The 27,892-nt window shown below is 38.3% G+C and overlaps 1 protein-coding gene across 6 annotated transcripts in view; it reads right to left on the reverse strand.

Annotated features, from left to right (window-relative positions):
• Positions 1 to 1,520: 1,520 nt before the first annotated feature.
• TSPAN8 (tetraspanin 8) overlaps positions 1,521 to 27,892 on the reverse strand; it is a 78,787-nt gene continuing 52,415 nt past the window's right edge. For 2 of the 6 annotated variants that reach the window (XM_017946002.3, XM_031650621.1), the window contains 3 exons: positions 22,111 to 22,233; positions 18,763 to 18,846; positions 14,533 to 14,833 (listed from right to left, as the gene is read on the reverse strand). In XM_017946002.3, the coding sequence (XP_017801491.2) occupies positions 14,780 to 14,833; positions 18,763 to 18,846; positions 22,111 to 22,233 (261 nt within the window). In that variant the 3' untranslated portion in view covers positions 14,533 to 14,779. The other 4 variants (XR_001892767.3, XM_017946003.3, XM_017946004.3 and 1 more) reach the window with 4 other exon arrangements.

Below are 27,892 nucleotides of genomic sequence, written 5' to 3' on the forward strand. Positions count from 1 at the left end.
TTAATTTCTCACCACATAGATCTCTCTGTAGGGATACTTGACTGTCCTCACAGCAAGGTAGCTGGCTTTCTTCAGAGCCAAGTGGCTCAAGGGCAAAGAGGAAGTTACAATGCCATTTATGACCTAGTTTTGGAACTCACACATTGTCCCGAATTGACCTTCCATCACTTTCTATTCATTAGGAGTTAAGTCACTAACTCTGATCCACAGTCAAGGGGAGTAAAATTTGGCTTTATTGTTGGAGGATGGAATAGCAAAGAATTTGTGGACACATTTTAAAACTACCATACTTACAGTTCATTTTTCTGAATATACTTCAATTAGAAGTTAAAATAATGCAATTTTAAAACATTCTTTCAAATAAACACTGTTAGGGAGAGAAGTGCTTCTTCTCCATATCTAATGTTTCTTCCCTATTTAGGGAGTTCCATTAGTTTAACTCTTTAAGTCTCTCAGCATGCACCACAACCCCCACACCACCCTAGTATATTGTCTTTCCTTCCCAAGGGGAGGTAAAGTGATGCATTTGATGGTCAGTTGGGTATGAATAATCTGGGCCTGTCTAACTTAGCTTCTCCTTTTCCTCCTTTGAAAGTTATCATCCCTCTTGGAATACTTGCTTCACAGTAGGATTTTGTAGTTTGGGGAGCTTTATCTCAAGACCCAACATTTGGTACATAGGCTTTCCACACTGAGAATTAAAATTGGGTGTAGAATTTGTAAACAAATGTAATATGTCAAGAAGTTTCTCATACGGTTTGAATTCGTGAACCATGGATTTTGTGTGAGTAGCACATACTCCCTTTTTTGGTTGGTAAAATATTATATTATGCCAAGAAGTTTTTTTAACATTATGTGGTTGGCATTTAACTGTTATGGCATGATGTTGGCAGTTGACTGCTGCTATGGCCATTTTGTACACAGGCAAGTGGCTATTTCATAGAAGCAGGGCTGTACCTGTGGGCAGCTGCACTCAAATAATCTTTGGGCTGTGTAGGTCTCAGCTATAGCATGGCAGTGAGAAGACCGGGGATGTGTAAAGAGGTACAGTTCATATTTCAGAAGAGGTATGTGCCGCTAGACCATTCTAAGCCTAATGGTGGAGGCTTTATAATGTAGGCTGCTGCATCTTACATTGCAAGCATACCTGAAGCAAAGATTTAAGTCTAGGAAAAAGACAATCCTTCCACATTCGACAGTGGAAGACAGAACAATGTTAGTTACTTTAAATGCAAGACTGCTGAGTCCTACACACACTGTAGAACACCGAGGAAATAACAGTTGTAGACTGTTAGAGATAGTTTCTAGATAAACGGCACTCATCTGTTGCCCTAAATTCCACTCTGAATTTAGGACCAAGGAGGAACCCATGGAAAGACTTTCTTTGTCTGTTTTGTGTTGCTATAATAGAATACCACAGACTGGGTAATTTTTATAGAGGAGAAATTTATTTCTTACAGTTCTGGAGGCTGGGAAGTCCAAGGTCAAGAAGCCCACTCTGGCAAGGGCTTTCTTGCTGTGTCATCTCATGGCAGAGGCTGAAAGGACAAGACAACATGCACGTGTGAGAGTGGATATAAGAGGGATCTCAACTTGCAGTATAACAAACCCGCTCTCACAATAACAAACTTACTCCTGCAATAATGACACTCATTCATGAGAGCAGAGTCCTATGGTATTGTGAAATATATATTTAATCTTTGACCCTGCTTCCTGGCATATAACTTTTAAAATCCTTAGAAACTCCAAAATGATGTCTTTTTGTATGCTAATGAGTTGGCCGGTGACTGGGAGCCCCTAGGTAGCTTCAGGACGGAGGCTGGTCACTGAAAAGACCAAGAAGGACTAGGAGGCTGGGACTTTCAGCTCACCCTCAGCCTCCAGGAAGAGGAGAGGGGCTGAAAGTTATTGCCAACAGCCAGTGATTTAATAATCATGTTTATGTAGTGAATCTTCCATAAAAACCCAAAGACTGGGTTCAGAGAGTTCTAGATAGCTGAACATGTGCATGCCTACAGGAAGGTAAATAAGAACTCATCCACATGCTGGGAAGGTGGTGTACCCCAACACCACCAGCATAGAAGCTTCGTGCTTGTGACTCTTCCAGATCTTACCCTATGTATATCTTCATCTGGCTGTTTATTTGTATACTTTACAACATCTTTTGCAATAACCTGGTAAGTGTGAGTGTTTTCCTTAGTTCTGTGAGCTGCTCTAGCAAATTAATTGAACCTTAGGAGGGGACTGTGGAAACCCCAATTTATAGCCAGTTGGTCAGAAGCATAGACAAAGCAACCTAAGGCTTGCAACTGGTATCAGAAGTAAGCAGGGAGGGGGTGGGCCCAAGTAAGCAGGGAGGGGGTGGGCCTTGGGGACTGAGTCCTTAACCTGTAGAAACTGATGCTATCTCCAGGTAGATAGTGTCAAAATTGAATTAGAGGACAACCAGCTGGTGTCTGCTGAAGAATTAATTGCTTACTTATTGGTAGGGGAAAACCTCCACACATTTGTTCACAGAGGTCTTCTGTGTTGATTGTTGTTGTAGAGTGAGGAATAGAAAAGTCATTTTGAGTTTGAGTGAGCTTTTCCACACTCAGCCGTCATAACCTAATCATCCCTGAAAGGTCCCACTTCTCAACTCTGTTGCATTAGGGATTAAGTTTCTAACACATGAACTTTGGGAAACACATTCAAATTATAGCAATGACTAACCTTGAATTTGTGACGTTTGTACACAGGTTCAAGAGTGGAAAATATTTAAGAATTACTGGGTATGTTTCAAGGTTATGCTGTTATTGTAGGTAGCATTCAGGTGCTTTAAAGAAATGTGCCTAAGAAAATTTATGGAATTGAACAGCACAAGAAAAAAAGGTACTAGGGAGAATAAACTAGTTTTCACGGAACACCCAAAAGTCAGTGGTTCTCAGCCTCAGCTGTACATTATACTCACTAATTAATTCAAAATGTCTAGGGGTGCAGTCCTGACATTGTATTGACATATTTCCTCGGGATAAAACATGAAAAGTGCCTAGCCTTGAGCCTGACAGATAGCTGACATCTACTAAATAAATTGATTCCTGTACCAGTTTCCTCTTCCACATACCAAGGTCTTTCATTTTCCATTGAGGATTGGGTTAATTACATAAGGAATTTTAATTATCTTTCCACCTTGTTTTTTTTTTTTTTTTTGCAAGAACAGATAATCCAACATTGCAATGTAACCCATCAGCCTAAGAAAACTCTTATTAAATGGCCATTTTTCTTTGAGACTTAGTGATCTAATAATTTCAACTGCCTTTCCTTCTTTTTACCTCCCCTGAGTGAATATTATCAGTTTCCCAGATCTTTAGGACCAACATTACTAAAATTTGACCATAAAGATATAGAATAATTACATATGAGAGTAAGCTGGGTAGTAAGAAAAATAAAATTTCTGCTTCCATTTTTCAAATATATGGTGTTTCCAAGATATTTTTAGATCTTTTATGGCTGGATGCTTCCCAGGAAAGAAAGTTGGCTCTTCCATCAGAAACTCATTCATTTTATCTGAGGATTTTTAGATCTTTAGATCTTTAGAAAGTGCTTTCCAAAGTCAAAAATTCTGAACCACTGAGGGATAATTAATGAGAATAAAAAAAGGTATTGGGGAGTCAGCCAGCATCACATAGAGCCAGGCCCACAGCCTGTCTTAGAAGCCACAGTTCCAGCTTCCAGACCCAGGAGACTCCCTTGTTCTCAATTCAACCAGTACCGGTCACATCCTATTACTCATTACACACAATTGATACATATTTTATTTCTGAGTACTTATTGGGCTTCATTTGCTTGACTTGCATGTTTCTATATTAAATATTTTTTTGGTTATTAAAAAAAGCCCAATTGCCAGTTATTATGGCTTTCAGTTATAAGCTTCCTAATAATTTCTTGCTTGTTTATAACATTCCAGAGAATTTTCATCTCTATTTTGCCATGAACCCTAACCTGTTTTCCAAAAGCATGATTTCTGCAGAGAACAACATGTTCTATTGGAATCACTTGAAATAGCGTCACAAATTACTCTTGGAGATATTGTGAGCCAGGTGCAATGTTGTGTTTGCCTTAGTTAGTTGTTGCTCTTGGCGCTGCCACAACTGATGCTCACATTGTATTAAATAGACATGACTTATTTGGGGGGTCACCTTGCCAGCAAAGCTGACAGAGCTATCACTCCACTTGTCTTGATGCATGCTGTTTCTCATTAGGACGATTCTAAATTACATTCCTTTTCATTTACTGTCTGTCATTCTATGCGGCTCTGTTCCTGGCCCACTGTCCCTTCTCTGCCTTTTTTATTCCATTATTGATATGATAACTGGATATCAGCCTTGGAAAAAGATTCTGAGCAGAAGATGTATCCTTCCAGGAGGTGTTATTGTCAAAATCCATTTCAAAAACTCAGGGCTTTGAAGATGAAGTTGTTGATGGGCCTAAACTTGCTTTGAACTGTAAAGAAGCTTCATAATCAAAAACAAAACTTGTTAATTGTATACTTATACTAATTCTAGGTGTAATTATTTTTACAATAATAATAATGTTATAGTTACTAACCCAGAATGCTAACTCTACTATATGTTCTAAACAATTTGCATGTATTGTCTTATTTAATCTCACAGCAGTCCTATAGAGATTTCTTTTATCCTTGGTCTTCAGACAAGGCACAGAGAAATTAACATGCCCAACATCACTGAGCACCTAGATGTTACAGGCATTATTTTGAACCCTGACAAATCTGACTCCATATTCAACAGCTCTTAATCACCACCCATTGTAATAGAAAGAGAAGATTAAAGTAGTAACTAAATAAACTCTCATGAAAAAGGACAAGATATTCTAATCTCATTTCTTAGAATTAATTCAATTGGTGGTAAATCACAGGTCTTACCAACTTGTATTTATGGATGTGGCAATTTTAGTTTCCTTTAAAATATATGGACTATTCCTTATCATTTTATCCAATAAACATTGGTTGAGCAAACATCTGCCAGTTACCATACTGTGCATGGGTAGGTCACAAAATTTAAAAAAAAAAAAAAAAAAAAAAAGACACATTTCTGACCTCAAGTTGTTCCCAATCAGATAAAAGAGGCAGAATGAAAATAAATCTGAAATATAGTGGGAGTAATGTTAGGAAGGGAGTGTACACAAAATATAAGGATGGGTGGAAGGGGACCACTTTATTTGGATATATGGCAACATGTCAGCATACTCTAATGTTCAAGTATTATCCTCAGCAATTCAGCTACTCAAAAAGGATCTAAAACCTTGTTTCTTAGCCAAATCAACTTTTCCCCAAGAGATGGAAAATGGTATTATTGCTTGAATGTAAGCTGTGAAGCCAGGGTAGTGAGACGGATTCCCTTGACCCCACGGGACTTGTGAAGGGCTAGCTCGCTTACTCAGCCTGCAGGGCTCAAACCCCTTGAAAAAGGGAGAAGATGTAGGTGAGTGGGTGCAGGAGCTGGGGTGAGTGCCTTTGGGCACCAGCAGGAATGAACCCCTTATCAGCCCACAGCAGCTTCTAGGGGCTGTCCACAGCCTCTAGAGCCCCAGAGGGCATGTGTTACAGTGTGCTGTTTTAGCTTTGCTGTCTGCAGACAACTTAAGTGTTAAACAGCTCAGTGGAGAGTCAGTGTGACAGCCTCCTGCACCCGCAACTGGATCTTGTCCAGTGCCCAAGAGGAATGAGGTCACACGACTTGAAGGATGGTGAATGTGGAGATTTTACTGAGTGGTAAAAGTGGGTGCCAGCAGGATGGGGAACTGAAAAGGGGATAGAATATGAAGGCAGTCTTCCCCTGGAGCTCAGCCAAACTCCTCTCCTACCACAGTTTCTGATGTCCAGCTGCTGCTTCTCCTTTCAACGTTCAGATGCTTCTCTCTTCTGTATGTGTGTGAGCTGAGTTTGGGGTCTGGGATTCTTATGGGCACAGGATAGGGGGCATGCTGGGCCAAAAGGCAACATTCAGGTGGGAAAACAGGGAAGTAAAGTTCTCATTTAAGGCCGCAGGGCCCAGTATTTTCCTGCCTCCTGTCCAAATCAGTAGCAGAGTTTGAATCCTGGCACTACTAATTTTGAGCAACTTACTTAACTTCATTGCATTTCAGTTTTGTTATCTGTAAAATAAGCATAACTTTAATAATAGAATTATTGTGAGAACTGAATGAGTTAATATGCATGAATTCTTTAGAATAGTGCCAGACATATAATAAGTACTATGCTACATGTATCAGTTATTGTTATTGTAATTATAAATAAAATATCTATATTCAATGGAATATCTTTATAAAATAAAAATGGATACCATTCTGCAAATGTACTATGATGTTAATAATACATACTTATTGAGCTGCTAATATATTCTAGGTACCATGCTAGCCTCTGGGGTAAAAGTTTAATTCAGCAGTTCAGTAGTACTTAGGGAGTTTATGACAAAATTCAACAAAAAGCTAGCCATATATATTAGGATAAGTGATATTTTAATATAATAAGCTATGAAAAACATAAATTAAAAAATTATTTTTATCCTGAATGGATTCAGAAAAGCTTCATAGAGTGGGCGACATCAGAGCTAGACCTTGAAGGAATCCAACAACAAAAATATGAAAATAATTCTGGGCATAGGGAGCAACATGGCAAAGATGTGAAGGGATAAGAGTAGAAGTTGAAGGCTCACAGGGTGCATATGGAAGAGGGTCTGCAGAAGAGCAGGACATATTAGTCCATTTTCACACTGTTGATAAAGACATACCTGAGACTGGAAAATTTACAAAAGAAAGAGGTTTAATGAACTTACAGCTCCACATGGCTGGGGAGGCCTCACAATCATGATGGAAGGCAAGGAGGAGCAAGTAACATCTTACACAGATGGTGGCAAGCAAAGAGAGAGCTTGTGCAGGGAAACTCCTGTTTTTAAAACCATCAGATCTTGTGAGACTCATTCACCATTTGTAAGAACAGAGCAGGAAAGATACGCCCCTATAATTCAATCATCTCCCACCAGGTTCCTCCCATGACACAGGGGAATTGTGGGAGCTACAATTCAAGATGAGATTTGGGTGGGGATACAACCAAACCATATCACTCTGCCCCCAGCCCCTCCCAAATCTCATGTCCTCACATTTCAAATCCAACCATGCCTTCCCAACAGTCCCCCAAGCCTTAACTCATTTCAGCATTAACTCAAAAGTCCACAGTCCAACATCTCATCTGAAGCAAAGCAAATGCCTTCTGCCTATGAGCCTGTCAACTTAGTTACTTTCTGGATACAATGGGGATACAGGCATTGGGTAAATACAGCCATTCCAAATGAAAGAAATTGGCCAAAACAAAGAGCTACAGTCCCTAGGCAAGTCCAAAATCCAGCAGGGCAGTCAAAGCTTAAAGCTCCAACATAATCTCCTTTGACTCCATGTCTTGCATGTGGGTCATGCTGATGCAAAAGGTGGGTTCCCATGGTCTTCGGCAGCTCCACCCCTGTGGCTTTGCAGGGTACAGCCTCTCTCCAGGCTGCTTTCATGCAGTGGTGTTGAGTATCTGCAGCTTTTCCAGGCACAAGATACAAGCAAGCTGTCAGCGGATTTACCATGCTGAGGTCTGGAGGATGGTGGCCCTCTCCTCACAGCTCCACTAGGCAGTGCCCCAGTAGGGACTCTGTGTGTGGGTTCCAACTCTACATTTTCCTTCCTCACTGCCCTAGCAGAGGTTCTCCATGAGAGTGCTACCCCTGCAGCAAACTTCTGCTTGGACATTCAGCCATTTCCATACATCCTCCGAAATCTAGGCAGAGGCTCCCAAACCTCAATTCTTGACTTCTGTGCACCTGCAGGCTTAATGTCATGTGGATACTGTCAAGGTTTGGGGCCTCCACCCTCTGAAGCCACAACCTGAACTGTACTTTGGCCCCTTTTAGTCATGGCTGGAGTGGCAGGGATGCAGGGCACCAAACACAGCATGGGAACCCTGGGCCTGGCCCATGAAACCATTTTTTCTTCCTAGGTCTACAGGCCTGTGATGAGAGGGGCTGCCATGAAGACCTCTGATATGCCCTGGAGACATTTTCTCCATTGTCTTGGTGATTTAACATTCAGATCCTTGTTACTTATGCAAATTCCTGCAGCCAGCTTGAATTTCTCCTCAGAAAATGAGATTTTATTTTCTATCACATTGTCAGGCTGCAAATTTTCTGAACTTTTATGCTCTGCTTCCATTATAAAACTGAATGCCGTTAATAGCACTCAAATCACCTCTTGAATGCACTGCTGCTTGGCAGTTTCTTCTACCAGATACCCTTATCATTTCTCACAAGTTCAAAGTTCCACAGATCTCTAGGACAGAGGCAAAATGCCACCAGTCTCTTTGCTAAAACATAACAAGAGTCACCTTTGCTCCAGTTCCAAACAAGTTCCTTATCTCCATCTGAGACCACCTCAGCCTGGACCTTATTGCTCATATCACTATCAGCATTTTTGTCAAAGTTATTCAACAAGTCTCTAGGAAGTTCCAAAATTTCCCACATTTTCCTGTCTTCTTCTGAGCCCTCCAAACTGTTCCAACCTCTGCCGGTTATCCAGTTCCAAAGTTGCTTCCACATTCCACATTTTTGGGTATCTTTTCAGCAATGGCCCACTCTCCTAGTAACCAATATACTGTATTAGTCCATTTTCATGCTGCTGATAAAGACATACCTGAGACTGGGAAGAAAAAGAGTTTTAACGAACTTACAGTTCCACATGGCTGGAGAGGACTCATAATCATGGTGGAAGATAAGAAGGAGCAAGTCATGTCTTACATGGATGGCAGTGGGCAGAGAGCTTGTGCACAGAAACTCCCATTTTTAAAACCATCGGATCTCATGAGATTCATTCGCTATCATGAGAACAGCATAGGAAAGACCCACCCCCATAATTCAATCACCTCTCACTCTCATAATTCAATCACCTCCCACCGGGTTCCTCCCATGACATGCAGGAATTGTGGGAGTTACAATTCAAGATGAGATTTGGGTGGGGACACAGCCAAACCATATCACAGGGAAAGGTGGAGTTGGTGCTTATGAAGGACCTGGTAGTCAGTGGAGGAGTAACCTGGAGAGAGAGTGATAACATCTGCATGTTAGATGGATCACTCCTGTGGCACCATGGGAAATGGATATGAAGAATGAAAAAAAGGGTAGAAAACTCATCACAAGATAATTGCAATGACCCTACCTCAGGCTGGATTGTGAGAGAGAAGATAGGATGGAAGTGACAGGAAAGCAGAGCAGTGGACAGATTTGAGAAGCATTTGCCAAGCTTTAATATATACATATTGTATATCTAAATTAGTACAATTGTACAGTCTTAAGCATAATGAAGATAATTCCTACATTTCTGTGAATTGAAAGCAGCATTTCCATCTACATTGAATTATTAATTTGATGAGAGTTTACTTTTATTTTGTTCTTGCTATGTTCCTTAAGTAATTTAATCAAATTTAATATATTTTTAAATATTGTGGTTTGACCTTGGAAACATGAAGGTAAAGAATGAGCCTATTCTTAAATCTGAATTTAATATCTTGCAGGAGAGTAAAAGTTTCTCTCATAATTGCCTTCAGTACGAAAACAATTAAGTTAAAGCCTAGGTGAACTATCATAAGCAAATAAATGTTGACATTTAAAAACACAGCAGAAAACCAAACATGTTTAAGAAGTTAGTACATGCAGAGATTCTAGTAATGGTAGGGAACTTAAATATCTTTTCAATAAAATGTATTCTTTGAAGATGAAGAAACTGAGTGACTCAGGAAGGATACAAAATTGGCAAGCAGTCAGAGCCTGGTCTAGGACTGACTCCAATCCAATTCACTTTTTAACATGGATTTTACTGTCTCCCAACGACGATATTTTGTTATTCACATGTGTGATTCTCTAAAGCAGGATCTCTCAATCACAGCATTATTGACATTTTAGACTAAATAATTCTTTGTTGTGAGCATGTACCTGTACATTGCAGAAAGTTTAGTAGCATTCCTGGCCTCCATCCACTAGACACTAGTAACATCCCCCTGCTACCCATTGTGGCAACCAAAATGTCTCCAGACATTGACAAATATCCCCTGAGGGGCAAAATGCCCCCCTGCAGTAAAGAACAACTGCTGTAAGTCCTCTAGACCCCTAAAATGTTGTGAACTTGAGCTAAAAGAGGAAGAATCCCAAAAACGTCTCATATAATTTTTAATCTGTTACACTTTCTGCAATTTTCATATCGTTTTCTCAAAAAATTCAGGATCTGTTTGCCTGCTCTCTAACTCTCAATTTGCTATTACAGTCTTGTTAAAAGAAAAATCACTGACAAATTAAATTTAACAGAGTTTAATTGAGGAAAGAATAATTCACTGGAGTCAGAGAGACTCCAGCACAGCCAGGTGGTGGAAGATTTATGGACACAAAGGGAAGTGATGTACAGAAAATGGAAGTAAGGTACAGAAACAGCTGGATTGCTTATAGTTCTGCGTTTGCCTTACTTAACCGAGTTTGAATACTTGGCTGCCTTTAATTGACTAAAACTGAGTGACTGGCACAAGAGTAGGTTATAGTTGGTTTACACACCCAGTTAGGTTACAGTTCACTGTGCACAGAGAAACCTTTAGGTAAAACTTACTATGTAAGAAGGCATCTTTGGGCTAAACTTAATCTAACAGTCTTTTCTTTCTGTCTGCTCTCAGCCCAGTCCTTGCCATTCTCAGCTCTGCTTTGGGTCAGAGGAAACTATATTTTCCAGGGCCACTTGTTTTCTGACTTCTAGGTGGCCTCAGTCAATGGAAGTCTGACAGGAGACTGAAGTGGGAGGGAAAGAAGCCAGGGCACTGCTCTCTGTCCTCTCTCTCTTCTTCTGATAATGAGTGCTAAGTCTGCATGGCTCCTGTTCCTGTTAGACAGTCTTTCTCCCTGAATCCAAGCCATAGCTCATCTTCCACAAGGCAGCCCTGGATCTTGGGGTCTGGTAACATTATCTCTGTTTCTCCAGTCCTAAGGGTAGTAGCAACCCCTGCTGTTGCTAATCTCTGGTTTACCTTGCCTCCTTATTGGCTTCTTACTTTTTCCATCACCTCTGTAAGCAGTTACAATGGATTGAATTGTTTCCCCCTAAAATTCATATGTTGAAGCCCCCACTGTGGCTGTATTTGGAGTAAGAAAGTAATTAATGTTAAATAAGGTCATGAGGGTGGCACCCTGGACTGATAGGATTATTGTCTTTATAAGAAGACACAACAGAGCGCACACACACGCTCTCTTTTTACCTTGTGAAGACACAGCAAGAAGTTCAACTGCAAGTCAGGAAGAGAGCCCTTACCAGGAACTGAATAGGCCAGCACCTTGATCCTTGACTTCTCAGACTGCAGAACTCTGAGAAAAAAAAAATCTGTTGTTTAAGCCACCTAGTCAGCTATATTTTGTTATGACAGTCCAAGCTGACTAATATAGGAGTTCCCTGTATAATTTTTTCATTGTTTGAAATAGCTGGAGGGTTTTTATTTTTCTGTCAACCCTGACTGATACAAGTTCTTTATATCATTGATACTATATAATATTTGTTGAGCCTGCAATACGTACCCGACATATGCAAAATACATGTTAATATTCATTTTCTTATCTATCCCAATAACACGGTAACATATGACAAAATGGTATGATGTAAAAAGCACGGATTTTGAGTCACTTAGAGTGCATTACAACTCCTCCACTTACTAGCTACATGACCTAAAACAAGTTAATCTCTCTAGGCCCTGCTTTCCTTATCTGTAAATTGGTCTAGTAATAGTATCAAACTAAGAGGGCTGTTCTGAATTAAATGAGTGACTCTATGTAAAGTGGTTAGAATATATGTGGGCATACAGTATGCTCTCAATAAATCTACTATTTTTGGCTACAATTTGTTAAGTGCCTATTATATGCCAAGCACAAGAATAGGTACTGGAGACATAAAGACAAAGAAAAAACAATCAATGCCTTCAAAGAGTTTGAGGATGCTAACAGAGGCAAACACATGAATGCGTAATTATAATAAAATATGGCAAGTTTATTGATAAATTTATTATGGGAAAGCTAACATGATCAACAGTCGGGGTTTGGGACACATTTGACAGGGTTTGATTCCCAGTTCTGCCAATTACTAATTGACTCTGAGCAAAATTATCTACCTCCTCTGAGCCTCAATGTTCTTACCTGTGAAACGGGAATGATAATCGTACCTACCTCATAAGGATATAGTGATTAAAAATGAGATAATAAAAGCACAGATTTGGGTATTGTTCCTGGAAGATGACATGTACTCAAAGAAGGATAGCTTTTTTTTTTTTTTTTTTTTTGAGACGGAGTCTCGCTCTGTCGCTCAGGCTGGAGTGCAGTGACGTGATCTCAGCTCACTGCAAGCTCCGCCTCCCGCGTTCAAGCAATTCTCCTGTCTCAGTCTTCTGAGTAGCTGGGACTACAGGCGCCCGCCACCACACCCAGCTAATTTTTTGTGTTTTTAGTAGAGACGGGGTTTCACCGTGTTAGCCAGGATGGTCTCGATCTCCTGACCTGGTTATCCATCCACCTCAGCCTCCCAAAGTGCTGGGATTACAGGTGTGAGCCACCTCACCTAGCCGCTATTTTTATCATTAATAGGGAAGCACAGAATAAGGGTGCCTAACCCAGCCCAAAGCTCCCCCAAGTTTCCTACTGCTTGGCTGCCATCTAATCAGCTTGACAAGAACTGCCTTCCATAATATTTCTCTTTCTCAGAAGATGAGACTGAGTCTATTATACTTTTCTAGTATCAGCATACATTAGCACAAGAACTTTAGAAAGGCCAGGCGTGGTGGCTCACGCCTGTAATCCCAGCACTTTGGGAGGCAAAGGCAGGAGGATCACAAGGTCAGGAGATCGACACCACCCTGGCTAACACGGTGAAACCCCATCTCTACTAAAAAATACAAAAAATTAGCTGGATGTGGTGCTGGGCGCCTGTAGTCCCAGCTACTCAGGAGGCTGAGGCAGGAGAATGGAGTGAACCCAGGAGGCAGAGGTTGCAGTGAGCTGAGATATCTGCTGCACTCCAGCCTGGGCCACAGAGTGAGACTCTGTCTCAAAAAAAAGGAACTTTAGAAAATTTCTTGACAGAATTTATTAAAGCTAAACATATGTATGCAAAGCAGTTCTACTCCTGCATATATAGCCAGAAATGAGTACATACATGTTCCAAATGACATATAAAAGAATGTTTATAGAAGCTTTATTTATAATCATGACAAACCGAACACAAACTATATACCCATCAACAGAAGAATGGATAGATACATTGTGATATATTCATACACAATGAAATGCTACATAGCTATTAGAATAAACTACAGCTACATGCAACAAATGGTTGATTCTCACACACAAAATGTTGAGCCAAAGAAGCCAGGGTGCACACTTTATTATTCCATTTAGAGAAAATTCATGAACAGGCAAAATGAGTCTATGTCACAGAAGTCAGAAAAGTAGTTACCTTTAGGGAAGTATTTACAGAGAGGGGCAGTGTATTGGTAAATGTTTATCAACCAGCTCTCCAAAAAAGAAAGAAAAGAAAAGAAAGAAAAGCCCTGAATTTACAGCATTTGTCAGTATCTATGGCATAAATACTCCGAGCATGGTAGATTTCAAGGTACCAATGTCATGTTACTGAACACAAAGTTGGGAAGAACTTTGTGTACAAAACTTTTGTGTATATGTGTACAATCTGCTCAGCAAGTCGGTGTGAGCCAAATACAGCCCACTGCTGAGAGGCGGCATGAAGGAGCATTCTTCTGGTGTGCTAGAAATATTCTGTATCTTCTTTTTTTTTGGAGATGGGGGCCTCGCTATTTTTCAGGCTGGTCTCAAACTCCTGGGGTCAAGAGATCCTACTGTCTCAGCTTCCCAGGCAGCTGAGCTTACAGGCATGAGCCAACTGTGCCCAACTCTGATCTTAGTCCTTACACAGATGTACACATATTCACAGAGCTATACATTAAGAATTATCGACTTTATTGTCTGTATATTATACTTCTCTAAAAAGCCAAAATGTTAAATATTTCTGAGAACTAGAAAGAAAAAAATGTTATAACTGTCGTGTCTGAGAGGAAGATCCAGATGGGTACCAGAGAAGCAATGGCTGGGTGTTGGGCACTCAGACCTTTTTGTTCCTACAATAGACACGCAGCAAAAGAGAGATACTGTTAGTAGTTGTGACATAAATAGAAAAGAGATGGTGACTCTTTTACCTGGATCATTGCCAATTATTTTAACATTAGACTTGATTCAATTGTATCACCAATGGTTGATACATCACATAAAAGAGTATCGTTTCTGAAGAACCCCAGATCCACTGTCTTAACTATCTGTGGCCCTGTCAGCTTGGAGATGATTATTCCACTGGGTGGCTCCAGAAGAACATTTTAAGCACTATACCACCTGAACACAAGGATCAGACATAGAAAAGCACCAACGTAAACAATTACTTTTATTTTGAGTAAAAATATACATTCATATCATTTTTATATTTATATTTAAGGGATCTCAAACCTTAAATATGTTCAATATGTCTAGAAGGTATCTGTGGTCTAGCTAGCTGAGATATTTTAAAAAGACAGCTGCTCCTGACTTATATAGCACTTACATATTTAAATTTACAAAGCCAAAGCAACATTTTAAAGGGGTTTTACTGGTGATAGCTTGACACATACACAGATTCATTTGCTCCCGATCTGGCAATACAGGACCATAGAAAACACCAAACCCAGTATCTAGAGAACAAAATAAGAGGATTAACATGGAATTTAAGTGAAAACACTGGACACATTATAAGTAAACAGAAAGAACATTATATATGAAAAGATTTTGTATACTGACAGTTTCAATCCTATCTAAGTCATCTCTCTTGGAAAATTAGAGGTTCCAATGGGACAAAAGAGCACTGCAAACGCTCTCTAGGTTTTTTTGTGTTTTAATCAGCATTTTTTAGCTGCCCAATCAGCCTCTATCTAACTGGCCCTATATAACTGCACAGTAGCAGCTGCCACCAGAAGACCCACTCCCTTTCCTGGAACACACACATTCTTCTGCAGAGCGTCTCCTCTGGAGCACTGGGGATCTCAGGTCCCTGGGGGCTAAATATACATACCGCTTCCATAAAAAGTTTATTAGCATCTGGTTTAAATCATCTGCATAAAAATCAAGGAGTCTAGAATTTTTTCTGCTGCAGTTTTAGGCATTTTCAAGAGGAATACAAAAATGAAGTAACTCTTTTTAAAAAAAAGCTTCTAAACTATGGGGTATAGCTTAATTCAGGAATTTCTTTTGAAGTGAAAAAGCACAACTGAAAATCTGGGGCATAATTTCCATCTCAAGTAGCTCTCCCAAGAATGAGGGACCCCAAAATTTGCTCTAATTGGCTTTACAGTTGGTGACTTACACGCTATGTCTTTGACGTAGAAATGATAGACAGGACCTGTGTGCGTTACCAATAGAAAGTTTCCTTCCCCACCAGCCCCCTTTGAAGGGAGGACGGAGGAGGGCAAAGTGCCATTTATGCTGAGTCAACTTAAATGCTTCTACTGTGTTGAGACTTTCTGCTTACTAACACTTTACTGGAAATGTAATTCAAATGAGAACTGTTAACCAATACTTCTTCCTTCTTAAAATGGTTGACACCAATTATCTGCAAAAGTAATAATTTCCATTCAAAATATTCTACAATTCAAGACTGAAATTTAGTCTTTTTGCCTTGATGCTGAGCCTTAAAGTCTGCGGGACAAGTATCAAGAAATAACTATTTTTAATGGGAAAAAATAATGGGATAAGACAACTATCATTTTCACTGCTACATCCTTGAAATAGAAGCCCACCATTTATCAGCAGACTAGACAGTTAATATCACACTTTCTTGCATTTCATTGTCCCTGAAAAAAACATTTATCATTGTTCAAAAAAATTGCACACAATTAAAAGAGATTCGTCATTTTATGATGTATGCCAAGACTCATGATAAATTTGCTAAGAGGTATGCAGCAGTCTAAAAACATGTCAAATTATCATTTTTCTTTTAACTGCTTTATTTCTAGGACCTCCTGTTGGGATAACTTCTATCCTACAAAGTGATGGCTCTCAGTGTGTAGTTTTTCTTTTTTTATTAAAGCAAGGAAAGTGCTGATCATTTTTTGTGCTTGTAAAGTTGCTATAGTCAAATGAGGAAAGATATGATAGTCTGGTTGTTTTAAGCTAGAATAATGAGAATTCCAAAAATGTCTATAGATAAATTTTTCTTGCAGAATAAGGTATTTTGCATAATTTTTAGCATTCAATGTGAGAAGAATCCCTTAGGTATATAATCCTAACAGAGCTTTGGAAACAAATATTGGCCTATCTCACTAAAACCTATGCCTAAACATACTAACATAAGGTCTAAATATGGGACAGTCTTTTTTTATATGATATTTTTCTGTGGAGACATTCTGAACATATTTTCTGCAGGAAGATATTTGCTTCTGTTTTCTTAAAAGTATTTTTTAGAGGAGACTTTCTGTTTTTGTATCTTTGTGTTTTTTTGAATTTGAACTTTGGAAACAAAGAAGGGAGATAGGCCTAAGTCAAAGAGCAATAGAAAACTTGTACTAATGACTGTAAGATGAGCTATAAAATGCTCTTTTTGGGATACATAATTTATAGACTGGGTATCAGAAGAGTTTTCCAATCTACTTTTTGAATAAAGGAAGATGGAATATAAAATGATTTGTTTCCCTTTAAAAGAGGGAGGGTAGGTTTTAGATTGAGGAACTGAACAACAATTTTAAAAAGTTCAGTTACTTGAACCAACTATTTACCATATCTGCAGATAGTCTAGAAATCACAATTAATTTGGTCTAATTCAAAAACAGTTATGTTTTATGATAGTACCACAAACACTTCATACCTATAAATTACTGTATAGAATGTTTGTATTGAGCTATTTTTCTCTGAATATGTCTTTAGAAGAACCAATAAAATATTTAAACGTGTAATTAATACATGGAATATACCAATTTCATAAAATACTGAAATGCATTAATCTTTTTGTAATCTTATTTTCCACTAGATGTATTTAAATTCTTGAAAATGCCTTTGACTATGACACAAAGTATTTCATCAATCTCCCCAATCAAGTATGTCCGTACTTTTTCTGGTTTTGCTAACTGAGGAGCATCTGTGATTTGAGCTAGTGATAGTCAATTGTCAGAACTTGAGTTTAACATGAAATATAACTCTTATATTAAATATCTCATTTAAAACATGTTGTCTCATACATTTAAATCATTCATTTAAAATCACTAATGATTCATTTAAATCATTCATTTCTTACTCATCTTCATGACCATTAGTCCTTATTTCTAAATTAGCATAAATCCAGAATACAAAGCAGAGAAACAAAATACATCTTACAAAATGCAGAATCAAGAGAAATAGACCTAATCCATAGCACCATTTGACTCTGAACATATATCAGACCTAAAGAAAGATAGCCATAACCTACCAACAAAGAATGCTTCATATTTATACCTATTCATTTGGATGACAAGAAAATAATAACCCACTGTTTAATTTGCTGCTAATAGTCCCTAACCATTCTCTAATAGTTGCCTGAGAAATTCCACCAGCAAACTAAAGAACCACGTAGGCCACCAAATTGCTTCATTCTCAGTTAAAATTTCTTTCTGGCAGTGATGTGGCATGAGTAAGAGGTAGAAAATTACCAGAAAGCCCAAGGAGTACCTTGCACAGCATTCCATGAGCATGAAGCACAAGTCACTCAGCTGAGCTAACCAGCTCTCACAGGCATTAACCAGGGAGATACTTCATATTATTAACATTCTTGCTAATGTCCTGGAATAGGATTGTGAGTGAATTTGATCTACTTGATATCAAAATTACCCAAGATCTGGGATGATTCCAAAATGCTTCTCTGAAGCAGTTTTAATTCATTTTCTTGGCAAATTTAGGTCATGTGAAAAGTGTCTTTCAGGTGTTTTTTTTTTTTTTTTTTAACATGCCAAGAAAGTTCATCAAGACAAAAATCCTATGTGGGATATTTTTCCAACATCAATAATTAAAGTGATGAAAGTAATATATAAGCCTCAATTTTCCTTGAAAATTTCTCCAAGTGAGTCAATAGTACTTAAGCTAAGGATATCAGAGGTAATTACCTCTACTTTTTAGAACTTCTTGGATTTCTCTAGAATGTAATAATAAGTAACAAGAAAACAGCTTCTCACACTCTTGAATTCAGTTTTTATTTTGTTTCAAAATCAAGATGAGAAATAAGAAATTGTAAAGGTCGTATTTTGCTTTGTTTGGTGCTTTTTCTTCTAACTTTGGAAAATTTTAACCCTTGTGCTAGTTTTCAGTGGGAAAAAGATACCTGGCACTAAGAACTATGCGAAAATTAATTCTTTTTCCCGGTAGAGAGGTCATTCAAAAGCAAGAGTCTCAGCCCTGCTCACTTCCTAAGACGGGAATCTCCTCCTCAGACTCAGGCTGACTGAGGGAGATAATGAGCCTTCAGCATCCAGTGCTTTTCTAAAGCATCTGTGTTTTCTTATGGTTGTTGTGTTTGTTTGTTTGTTTGTTCACCATCAATATTTCTTAAAATTAATGAACAAGCAAGAGAATAAAGAGTTAATAATACAAGATTATACTGTACCTCAATAACTGCCAGTCCAAATGCTATTCCAATAACTATTATGAAACTTTTCGCCAATAAGTCTTTTATGGCAGAAATACAGGGCTGTTAAAAAAAAAAAAAAATTAAAAGTTACCTCAGAAAAATTTGACCTTATATTAATCAAAATTTTTATACTTTTGTTTGACTTTTTACATTGCTAACAAGAAACACACCTAACAACAAGGAACTGGATTGTTCCTTCCACTCCCTGCTTCACCCTTGCTCCAAAAGGTTGTAACTGTTGTGGTTTGTTTATACATTAAAAAGCAACTGAGGAACAAAATTTTGCTTGACTGCCTAATTGATGAATCTAGGGATTAATAATTATAAATGATTTTTCACCAACATATCCTCAAGTGATAGATTTTATAATTTATACTATAAATTTTATAGTTGATAAAGCTATACATTTTATAACATAAAAGTATAAATGATAATTTTATCTTAACTTTATTCATTTTAGAGCTGATACCACCTTGACTAAGGATGTTTTAGGTTTGTAATCTACAACAGAAAGGTTCCTGGTTGAGATTTTAGCTAATAATATTGCAAATTTTCATTTTTAAAACAAGGTATTTTCTTTCATTTTTTTTTTTTCTTTGAGACAGGGTCTCCCTCCAGCACTGAAGCTGAAGTACAGAGGCACGATCTTGGCTCACTGCAGCCTTGACTTCCTGGGCTCAAGTGATCCTCCCACCTAAGCCTCCCAAGTAGCTCAGACCGCAGGCATGTGCCACCATGCCTGGCTAATTTTTGTTGTGTTTTGTAGAGACAGGGTTTTGCCATGTTGCCCAGGCTTGTCTTGAACTCCCGGGCTCAAGCAATCCACCCACCTCAGCCTCTGAAAGTGTGGGGATAACAGGCTTGAGGTCACCGCTGCCGGAAAAAAACAAGACATTTTCAAAATCCCTTAATATTTATCAGGACTATTTTTATCTTAAAAAGAAAAAACTTACTATGTCTACCATTATGCCATTACTTTAGATAAAAAAGAGAATTTAGGAAGTTGCCTCTCTGCTACAGTTTTGAAATGTATACAATCCAGCATGCATTTTCATGCTTAAAACATTTTGGACTAGACCTAGTAACTTCAAGAATTGTAAATTATGGGAAGAATTTTTAAAATGGAATAAGACCACACAATATAATAGTGTTATTTTTGTACTGCCCTGAAATATATTATTCCTTGGATGGTTATATATATGCAAAGGGCCAACAAAATATTGCTATTTGTTAAATAAAATAAAAGTTCTCCAGAAGGCTAAGTCATCTTTTCCCCTTCATTCCTGACTGTAATGAGTTTCTCCATTCACCTTTAACCCAAAGTGGTAAACATTCAAGGAAATTATTATGTCATTTAGGTTAACGATGAGATTAATGATTATATCTACTAAGTCACATTCATTATGTTTCAAGGGTTTTTCTCTTCCTCTTCCCCTAAGATAATGAGGCTATCTTGGCAAACGGAAGAGAAAAAAAAGAAATGTGAATTATGGCCATTCCATATTTTTCATTTTACCAGACTTCTTGCAACTTACACATGGCAGATGGAAGTATTTTATGAATTTACAACCTTCCTTTTGGGAAACTGGTGTAGCTATCAGCCTATATTCAGCGGAATTGTGTGAACTTACAGAAACTATCTAGTAGTTTTTTTAGGATAATTCCAGGGGTTTTTCAGAATCTGTCTGGAGGAAAAACATCTTTGAGTTGAATTTGAACAGGAGACAAATAGCAATCTGCAATTGAATTTACTGATTTCCTCATTATCCTAAGTGGAAACTATCTTCATTTACATTATATTTATTTCCCCTTTTCCTTGTAAATATTATGTCACTAATATTAGGTAGGCAGGAGAGGAGCAGGGAGAATATAAAAAGTAAGAATCAAACTTTTTGTAGTAATATTATTGTGACAAGGAAAAACGCAGTATAACACTGTAGTCTGGTAGATTACTTATTGAGTTATTTTAAATCTTAGTGACATACTTTAAGTATTAATGACAGCAATTCCCCTTCAGGGAAGAGCCTCTTTAATTTTGATAAGATCAGTGAAAAAGATAAATAGTCAAGGAGAGGGTAGTTTCCCCTGAGATACTTTCTATTTCCTTGTATAAATTAATCTCAGCAGCAGTTACTAAATCAAAACAATTCTAGATTGAAAATAATATTTGGGTATTATAGATATTAAGATTAATTCATTGTGAATTTATAGTGGCTTTTAATGTATCTGCCTCTCAACTAGATTGTAATCTCCTAGAGGATTCAGAGGTATGTCTAACCCTAGCAAGGTTCCATCTGACATGTAGTAGGCACTGAAGAATAACAGTAAATAAGTGAAATACTAATATCAATTGTAATTTTTGAACACATTTTTTCTAAGCAGAAGGAACAGCTGACAAAGGGACAGATGTCGTGTTCTTCATGAAGCCATATCCGGAACCCCACAGACTAAGTGAGATGGGGTCCCATAACACCTTGCGCCCATCTCTATCCATGAAACACTAGTAGACCATTGGATTGAAGTTGCCTAATTATCTTTCTCTCTTCCTTATTTAAGAATCAGCTCCATGAGTGCAGACATTGTGCTCTGTTCAGGAATGAATTTCCAGTGAGTGGTAGAAGGCTTGGTGCATAGAAGGTGGTCAATAAGTATTTGATGAATTGATCAATAAGAACTAGGACACCCACGTACTGACATTCACAAGTCACATAAATATGACCTCTACAACACATAAAAGATTAACCTGTCTTTTTAAATTGACTTTAAATGTTCAAGGTAACTTCTCAATTGCAGCAATAACTAGGTAAATTGGTAGCTGTCAATAACATAGAGAACCTAAACCCTTAAACGTATTGGGAAGGACTTGGAGTTCTTTTTTCTAAATTTTGAGAAAGAAGAAACCTCATTTCTTGAGAAAAAGAAATTTGATTAGAAAACAAAAAACATTGACTTTGAAAATTAAAGTGAAAATATTGTTTTCTAGAAGTCATGTTAAAGTAAGAAAAAATAAAGGAGAGTAATGATTAAGATGACCAAAGAGAGGACAAAATAAACTTTTATGTTAGTTTGTACTTTGCCTCCCATTGCAGCAGAATGTTTCTTTGACCTATTAAGATTGGACTTAAATGATGCCGGACTCATAGAATAAATGAAGTCTATCTGCTTTTATCTTTAAATAAGGATTTTTTTAATTTGGGAAATTTCTGAGATTTTTATATCATGATTCCCATTGTACTTGATACATTTTAATTTTTTGTAGGGACTTTAATTGTGAAAAGAAAGTAACAGAATTGCTTATTTGATCAAATGTGATTTAGTTCTCACCTCTTTGTAAACTTGTGTTCCATTATAGATGGTGCATGTATCTACACATTCACATAATTTGGGATGTTGTTGAAAATTATTTCCCCAATCAGCAGCTCCATTGATCAAACCACAGCATTTAAACTGTTTGATAAAGGGTAGAATGAGAAGCAGTCAGTACGAAGATTACAAACATTGGCAATACATTAAATTATAATCTTCTGAAGTCATTATTAAAATGGTTATTATGCTAAAATACCATATAAGTCACCTTTCACCTTTCTCTATATAGAAGTAAATATTAAGGATTTTTTCATTTTGATCTTTACATTAATGATGGAAAAATGGAGTCGCAGACTCAAAAATGTGAAGAAGTTGGGAAGATGAAAAACTCACCTACTAGTTTTTGTTTTTGTTTTTTTTAATTATTATACTTTAAGTTCTAGGGTACATGTGCATAACGTGCAGGTTTGTTACATATGTATACTTGTGCCATCTTGGTGTGCTGCACTCATCAACTCGTCATTTACATCAGGTATAACTCCCAATGCAATCCCTCCCCCCTCCCCCCTCCCCATGATAGGCCCCGGTGTGTGATGTTCCCCTTCCCGAGTCCAAGTGATCTCATTGTTCAGTTCCCACCTATGAGTGAGAACATGCGGTGTTTGGTTTTCTGTTCTTGTGATAATTTGCTAAGAATGATGGTTTCCAGTTGCATCCATGTCCCCACAAAGGACACAAACTCATCCTTTTTTATGGCTGCACAGTATTCCATGGTGTATATGTGCCACATTTTCTTAATCCAGTCTGTCACTGATGGACATTTGGGTTGATTCCAAGTCTTTGCTATTGTGAATAGTGCCGCAATAAACATACGTGTGCGTGTGTCTTTATAGCAGCATGATTTGTAATCCTTTGGGTATATACCCAGTAATGGGATGGCTGGGTCATATGGTACTTCTAGTTGTAGATCCTTGAGGAATCGCCATACTGTTTTCCATAATGGTTGAACTAGTTTACAATCCCACCAACAGTGTAAAAGTGTTCCTATTTCTCCACATCCTCTCCAGCACCTGTTGTTTCTTGACTTTTTTTTTTTTTTTTTTTTTTGAGACGTAGTCTCGCTCTGTCGCCCAGGCTGGAGTGCAGTGGCCGGATCTCAGCTCACTGCAAGCTCCGCCTCCTGGGTTTGCACCATTCTCCTGCCTCAGCCTCCTGAGTAGCTGGGACTACAGGCGCCCACCACCTCGACCGGCTATTTTTTTGTATTTTTTAGTAGAGACGGGGTTTCACTGTGTTAGCCAGGATGGTCTCGATCTCCTGACCTCGTGATCCGCCCGTCTAGGCCTCCCAAAGTCATGGGATTACAGGTTTGAGGCACTGCGCCCGGCCGTTTCTTGACTTTCTAATGATCGCCATTCTAACTGGTGTGAGATGGTACCTCATTGTGGTTTTGATTTGCATTTCTCTGATGGCCAGTGATGATGAGCATTTTTTCATGTGTCTGTTGGCTGTATGAATGTCTTCTTTTGAGAAATGTCTGTTCATATCCTTTGCCCACTTTTGGATGGGGTTGTTTGTTTTTTTCTTGTAAATTTGTTTGAGTTCTTTGTAGGTTCTGAAAATCAGCCCTTTGTCAGATGAGTAGATTGCAAAAATTTTCTCCCATTCTGTAGGTTGCCTGTTCACTCTGATGGTAGTTTCTTTTGCTGTGCAGAAGTTCTTTAGTTTAATTAGATCCCATTTGTCAATTTTGGCTTTTGTTTCCGTTGCTTTTGCTGTTTTAGACATGAAGTCTTTGCCCATGCCTATGTCCTGAATGGTACTACCTAGGTTTTCTTCTAGGGTTTTTATGGTATTAGGTCTAACATTTAAGTCTCTAATCCATCTTGAATTAATTTTCGTATAAGGAGTAAGGAAAGGATCCAGTTTCAGCTTTCTACTTACGGCTAGCCAATTTTCCCAGCACCATTTATTAAATAGGGAATCCTTTCCCCATTTCTTGTTTTTGTCAGGTTTGTCAAAGATCAGATGGCTGTAGATGTGTGGTATTATTTCTGAGGACTCTGTTCTGTTCCATTGGTCTATATCTCTGTTTTGGTACCAGTACCATGCTGTTTTGGTTACTGTAGCTTTGTAGTATAGTTTGAAGTCAGGTAGCGTGATGCCTCCAGCTTTGTTCTTTTGACTTAGGATTGTCTTGGCAATGCGGGCTCTTTTTCGGTTCCATATGAACTTTAAAGCAGTTTTTTCCAATTCTGTGAAGAAACTCGTTGGTAGCTTGATGGGGATGGCATTGAATCTATAAATTACCTTGGGCAGTATGGCCATTTTCACGATATTGATTCTTCCTATCCATGAGCATGGTATGTTCTTCCATTTGTTTGTGTCCTCTTTTATTTCACTGAGCAGTGGTTTATAGTTCTCCTTGAAGAGGTCCTTTACATCCCTTGTAAGTTGGATTCCTAGGTATCTTATTCTCTTTGGAGCAACTGTGAACAGAAGTTCATTCATGATTTGGCTCCCTGTTTGTCTGTTATTGGTGTATAAGAATGCTTGTGATTTTTGCACATTAATTTTGTATCCTGAGATTTTGCTGAAGTTGCTTATCAGCTTAAGGAGATTTTGGGCTGAGACAATGGGGTTTTCTAAATATACAATCATGTCATCTGCAAAGAGGGACAATTTGACTTCTTCTTTTCCTAACTGAATACCCTTGATTTCTTTCTCTTGCCTGATTGCCCCAGCCAGAACTTCCAACACTATGTTGAATAGGAGTGGTGAGAGAGGGCATCCCTGTCTTGTGCCAGTTTTCAAAGGGAATTTTTCCAGTTTTTGCCCATTCAGTATGATATTGGCTGTGGGTTTGTCATAAATAGCTCTTATTATTTTGAGGTACGTTCCATCAATACCGAATTTATTGAGCGTTTTTAGCATGAAGGGCTGTTGAATTTTGTCAAAAGCCTTTTCTGCATCTATTGAGATAATCATGTGGTTCTTGTCTTTGGTTCTGTTTATATGCTGGATTACGTTTATTGATTTGCGAATGTTGAACCAGCCTTGCATCCCAGGGATGAAGCCCACTTGATCATGGTGGATAAGCTTTTTGATGTGCTGCTGAATCTGGTTTGCCAGTATTTTATTGAGGATTTTTGCATCAATGTTCATCAGGGATATTGGTCTAAAATTCTCTTTTTTTGTTGTGTCTCTGCCAAGCTTTGGTATCAGGATGATGTTGGCCTCATAAAATGAGTTACGGAGGATTCCCTCTTTTTCTATTGATTGGAATAGTTTCAGAAGGAATGGTACCAGCTCCTCCTTGTACCTCTGGTAGAATTCAGCTGTGAATCCATCTGGTCCTGGACTTTTTTTGGTTGGTAGGCTATTAATTATTGCCTCAATTTCAGAGCCTGCTATTGGTCTATTCAAGGATTCAACTTCTTCCTGGTTTAGTCTTGGAAGAGTGTACGTGTCAGGGAATTATCCATTTCTTCTAGATTTTCTAGTTTATTTGCGTAGAGGTGTTTATAGTATTCTCTGATGGTAGTCTGTATTTCTGTGGGGTCGGTGGTGATATCCCCTTTATCATTTTTTATTGCGTCTATTTGATTCTTCTCTCTTTTCTTCTTTATTAGTCTTGCTAGCGGTCTGTCAATTTTGTTGATCTTTTCAAAAAACCAACTCCTGGATTCATTGATTTTTTGGAGGGTTTTTTGTGTCTCTATCTCCTTCAGTTCTGCTCTGATCTTAGTTATTTCTTGCCTTCTGCTAGCTTTTGAATGTGTTTGCTCTTGCTTCTCTAGTTCTTTTAATTGTGATGTTAGAGTGTCAATTTTAGATCTTTCCAGCTTTCTCTTGTGGGCATTTAGTGCTATAAATTTCCCTCTACACACTGCTTTAAATGTGTCCCAGAGATTCTGGTATGGTGTATCTTTGTTCTCATTGGTTTCAAAGAACATCTTTATTTCTGCCTTCATTTCGTTATGTACCCAGTAGTCATTCAGGAGCAGGTTGTTCAGTTTCCATGTAGTTGAGAGGTTTTGATTGAGTTTCTTAGTCCTGAGTTCTAGTTTGATTGCACTGTGGTCTGAGAGAGAGTTTGTTATAATTTCTGTTCCTGTACATTTGCTGAGGAGTGCTTTACTTCCAATTATGTGGTCAATTTTGGAATAAGTGCAATGTGGCGCTGAGAAGAATGTATATTCTGTTGATTTGGGGTGGAGAGTTCTATAGATGTCTATTAGGTCTGCTTGCTGCAGAGATGAGTTCAATTCCTGGATATCCTTGTTAACTTTCTGTCTCGTTGATCTGTCTAATGTCGACAGTGGAGTGTTGAAGTCTCCCATTATTATTGTATGGGAGTCTAAGTCTCTTTGTAAGTCTCTAAGGACTTGCTTTATGAATCTGGGCGCTCCTGTATTGGGTGCATATATATTTAGGATAGTTAGGTCTTCCTGTTGAACTGATCCCTTTACCATTATGTAATGGCCTTCTTTGTCTCTTTTGATCTTTGATGGTTTAAAGTCTGTTTTATCAGAGACTAGTATTGCAACCCCTGCTTTTTTTTGTTCTCCATTTGCTTGGTAGATCTTCCTCCATCCCTTTATTTTGAGCCTATGTATGTTTCTGCGTGTGAGATGGGTCTCCTGAATACAGCAAACTGATGGGTCTTGACTCTTTATCCAGTTTGCCAGTCTGTGTCTTTTAATTGGAGCGTTTAGTCCATTTACATTTAAGGTTAATATTGTTATGTGTGAACTCGACCCTGCCATTATGATATTAACTGGTTATTTTGCTCGTTAGTTGATGCAGTTTCTTCCTAGCCTCGATGGTCTTTACATTTTGGCATGTTTTTGCAATGGCTGGTACCGGTTGTTCCTTTCCATGTTTAGTGCTTCCTTCAGGGTCTCTTGTAAGGCAGGCCTGGTGGTGACAAAATCTCTAAGCATTTGCTTATCTGTAAAGGATTTTATTTCTCCTTCACTTATGAAACTTAGTTTGGCTGGATATGAAATTCTGGGTTTAAAATTCTTTTCTTTAAGAATGTTGAATATTGGCCCCCACTCTCTTCTGGCTTGGAGAGTTTCTGCCGAGAGATCTGCTGTGAGTCTGATGGGCTTCCCTTTGTGGGTAACCCGACCTTTCTCTCTGGCTGCCCTTAAGATTTTTTCCTTCATTTCAACTTTGGTGAATCTGGCAATTATGTGTCTTGGAGTTGCTCTTCTCGAGGAGTATCTTTGTGGTGTTCTCTGTATTTCCTGGATTTGAATGTTGGCCTGCCCTACTAGGTTGGGGAAGTTCTCCTGGATGATATCCTGAAGAGTGTTTTCCAACTTGGTTCCATTTTCCCCCTCACTTTCAGGCACCCCAATCAGACGTAGATTTGGTCTTTTTACATAATCCCATACTTCTTGCAGGCTTTGTTCATTTCTTTTTCTTCTTTTTTCTTTAGATTTCTCTTCTTGCTTCATTTCATTCATTTGATCCTCAATGGCTGATACTCTTTCTTCCAGTTGATTGAGTCGATTACTGAAGCTTGTGCATTTGTCACGTATTTCTCGTGTCATGGTTTTCATCTCTGTCATTTTGTTTATGACCTTCTCTGCATTAATTACTCTAGCTACCAATTCTTCCACTCTTTTTTCAAGATTTTTAGTTTCTTTGCGCTGGATACGTAATTCCTCCTTTAGCTCTGAGAAGTTTGATGGACTGAAGCCTTCTTCTCTCATCTTGTCAAAGTCATTCTCTGTCCAGCTTTGATCCGTTGCTGGCGATAAGCTGCGCTCCTTTGCAGGGGGAGATT

Source organism: Papio anubis, chromosome 9 (assembly GCF_008728515.1).
Source record: "Papio anubis isolate 15944 chromosome 9, Panubis1.0, whole genome shotgun sequence".
NCBI classification, from domain to species: Eukaryota; Metazoa; Chordata; class Mammalia; order Primates; family Cercopithecidae; genus Papio; species Papio anubis.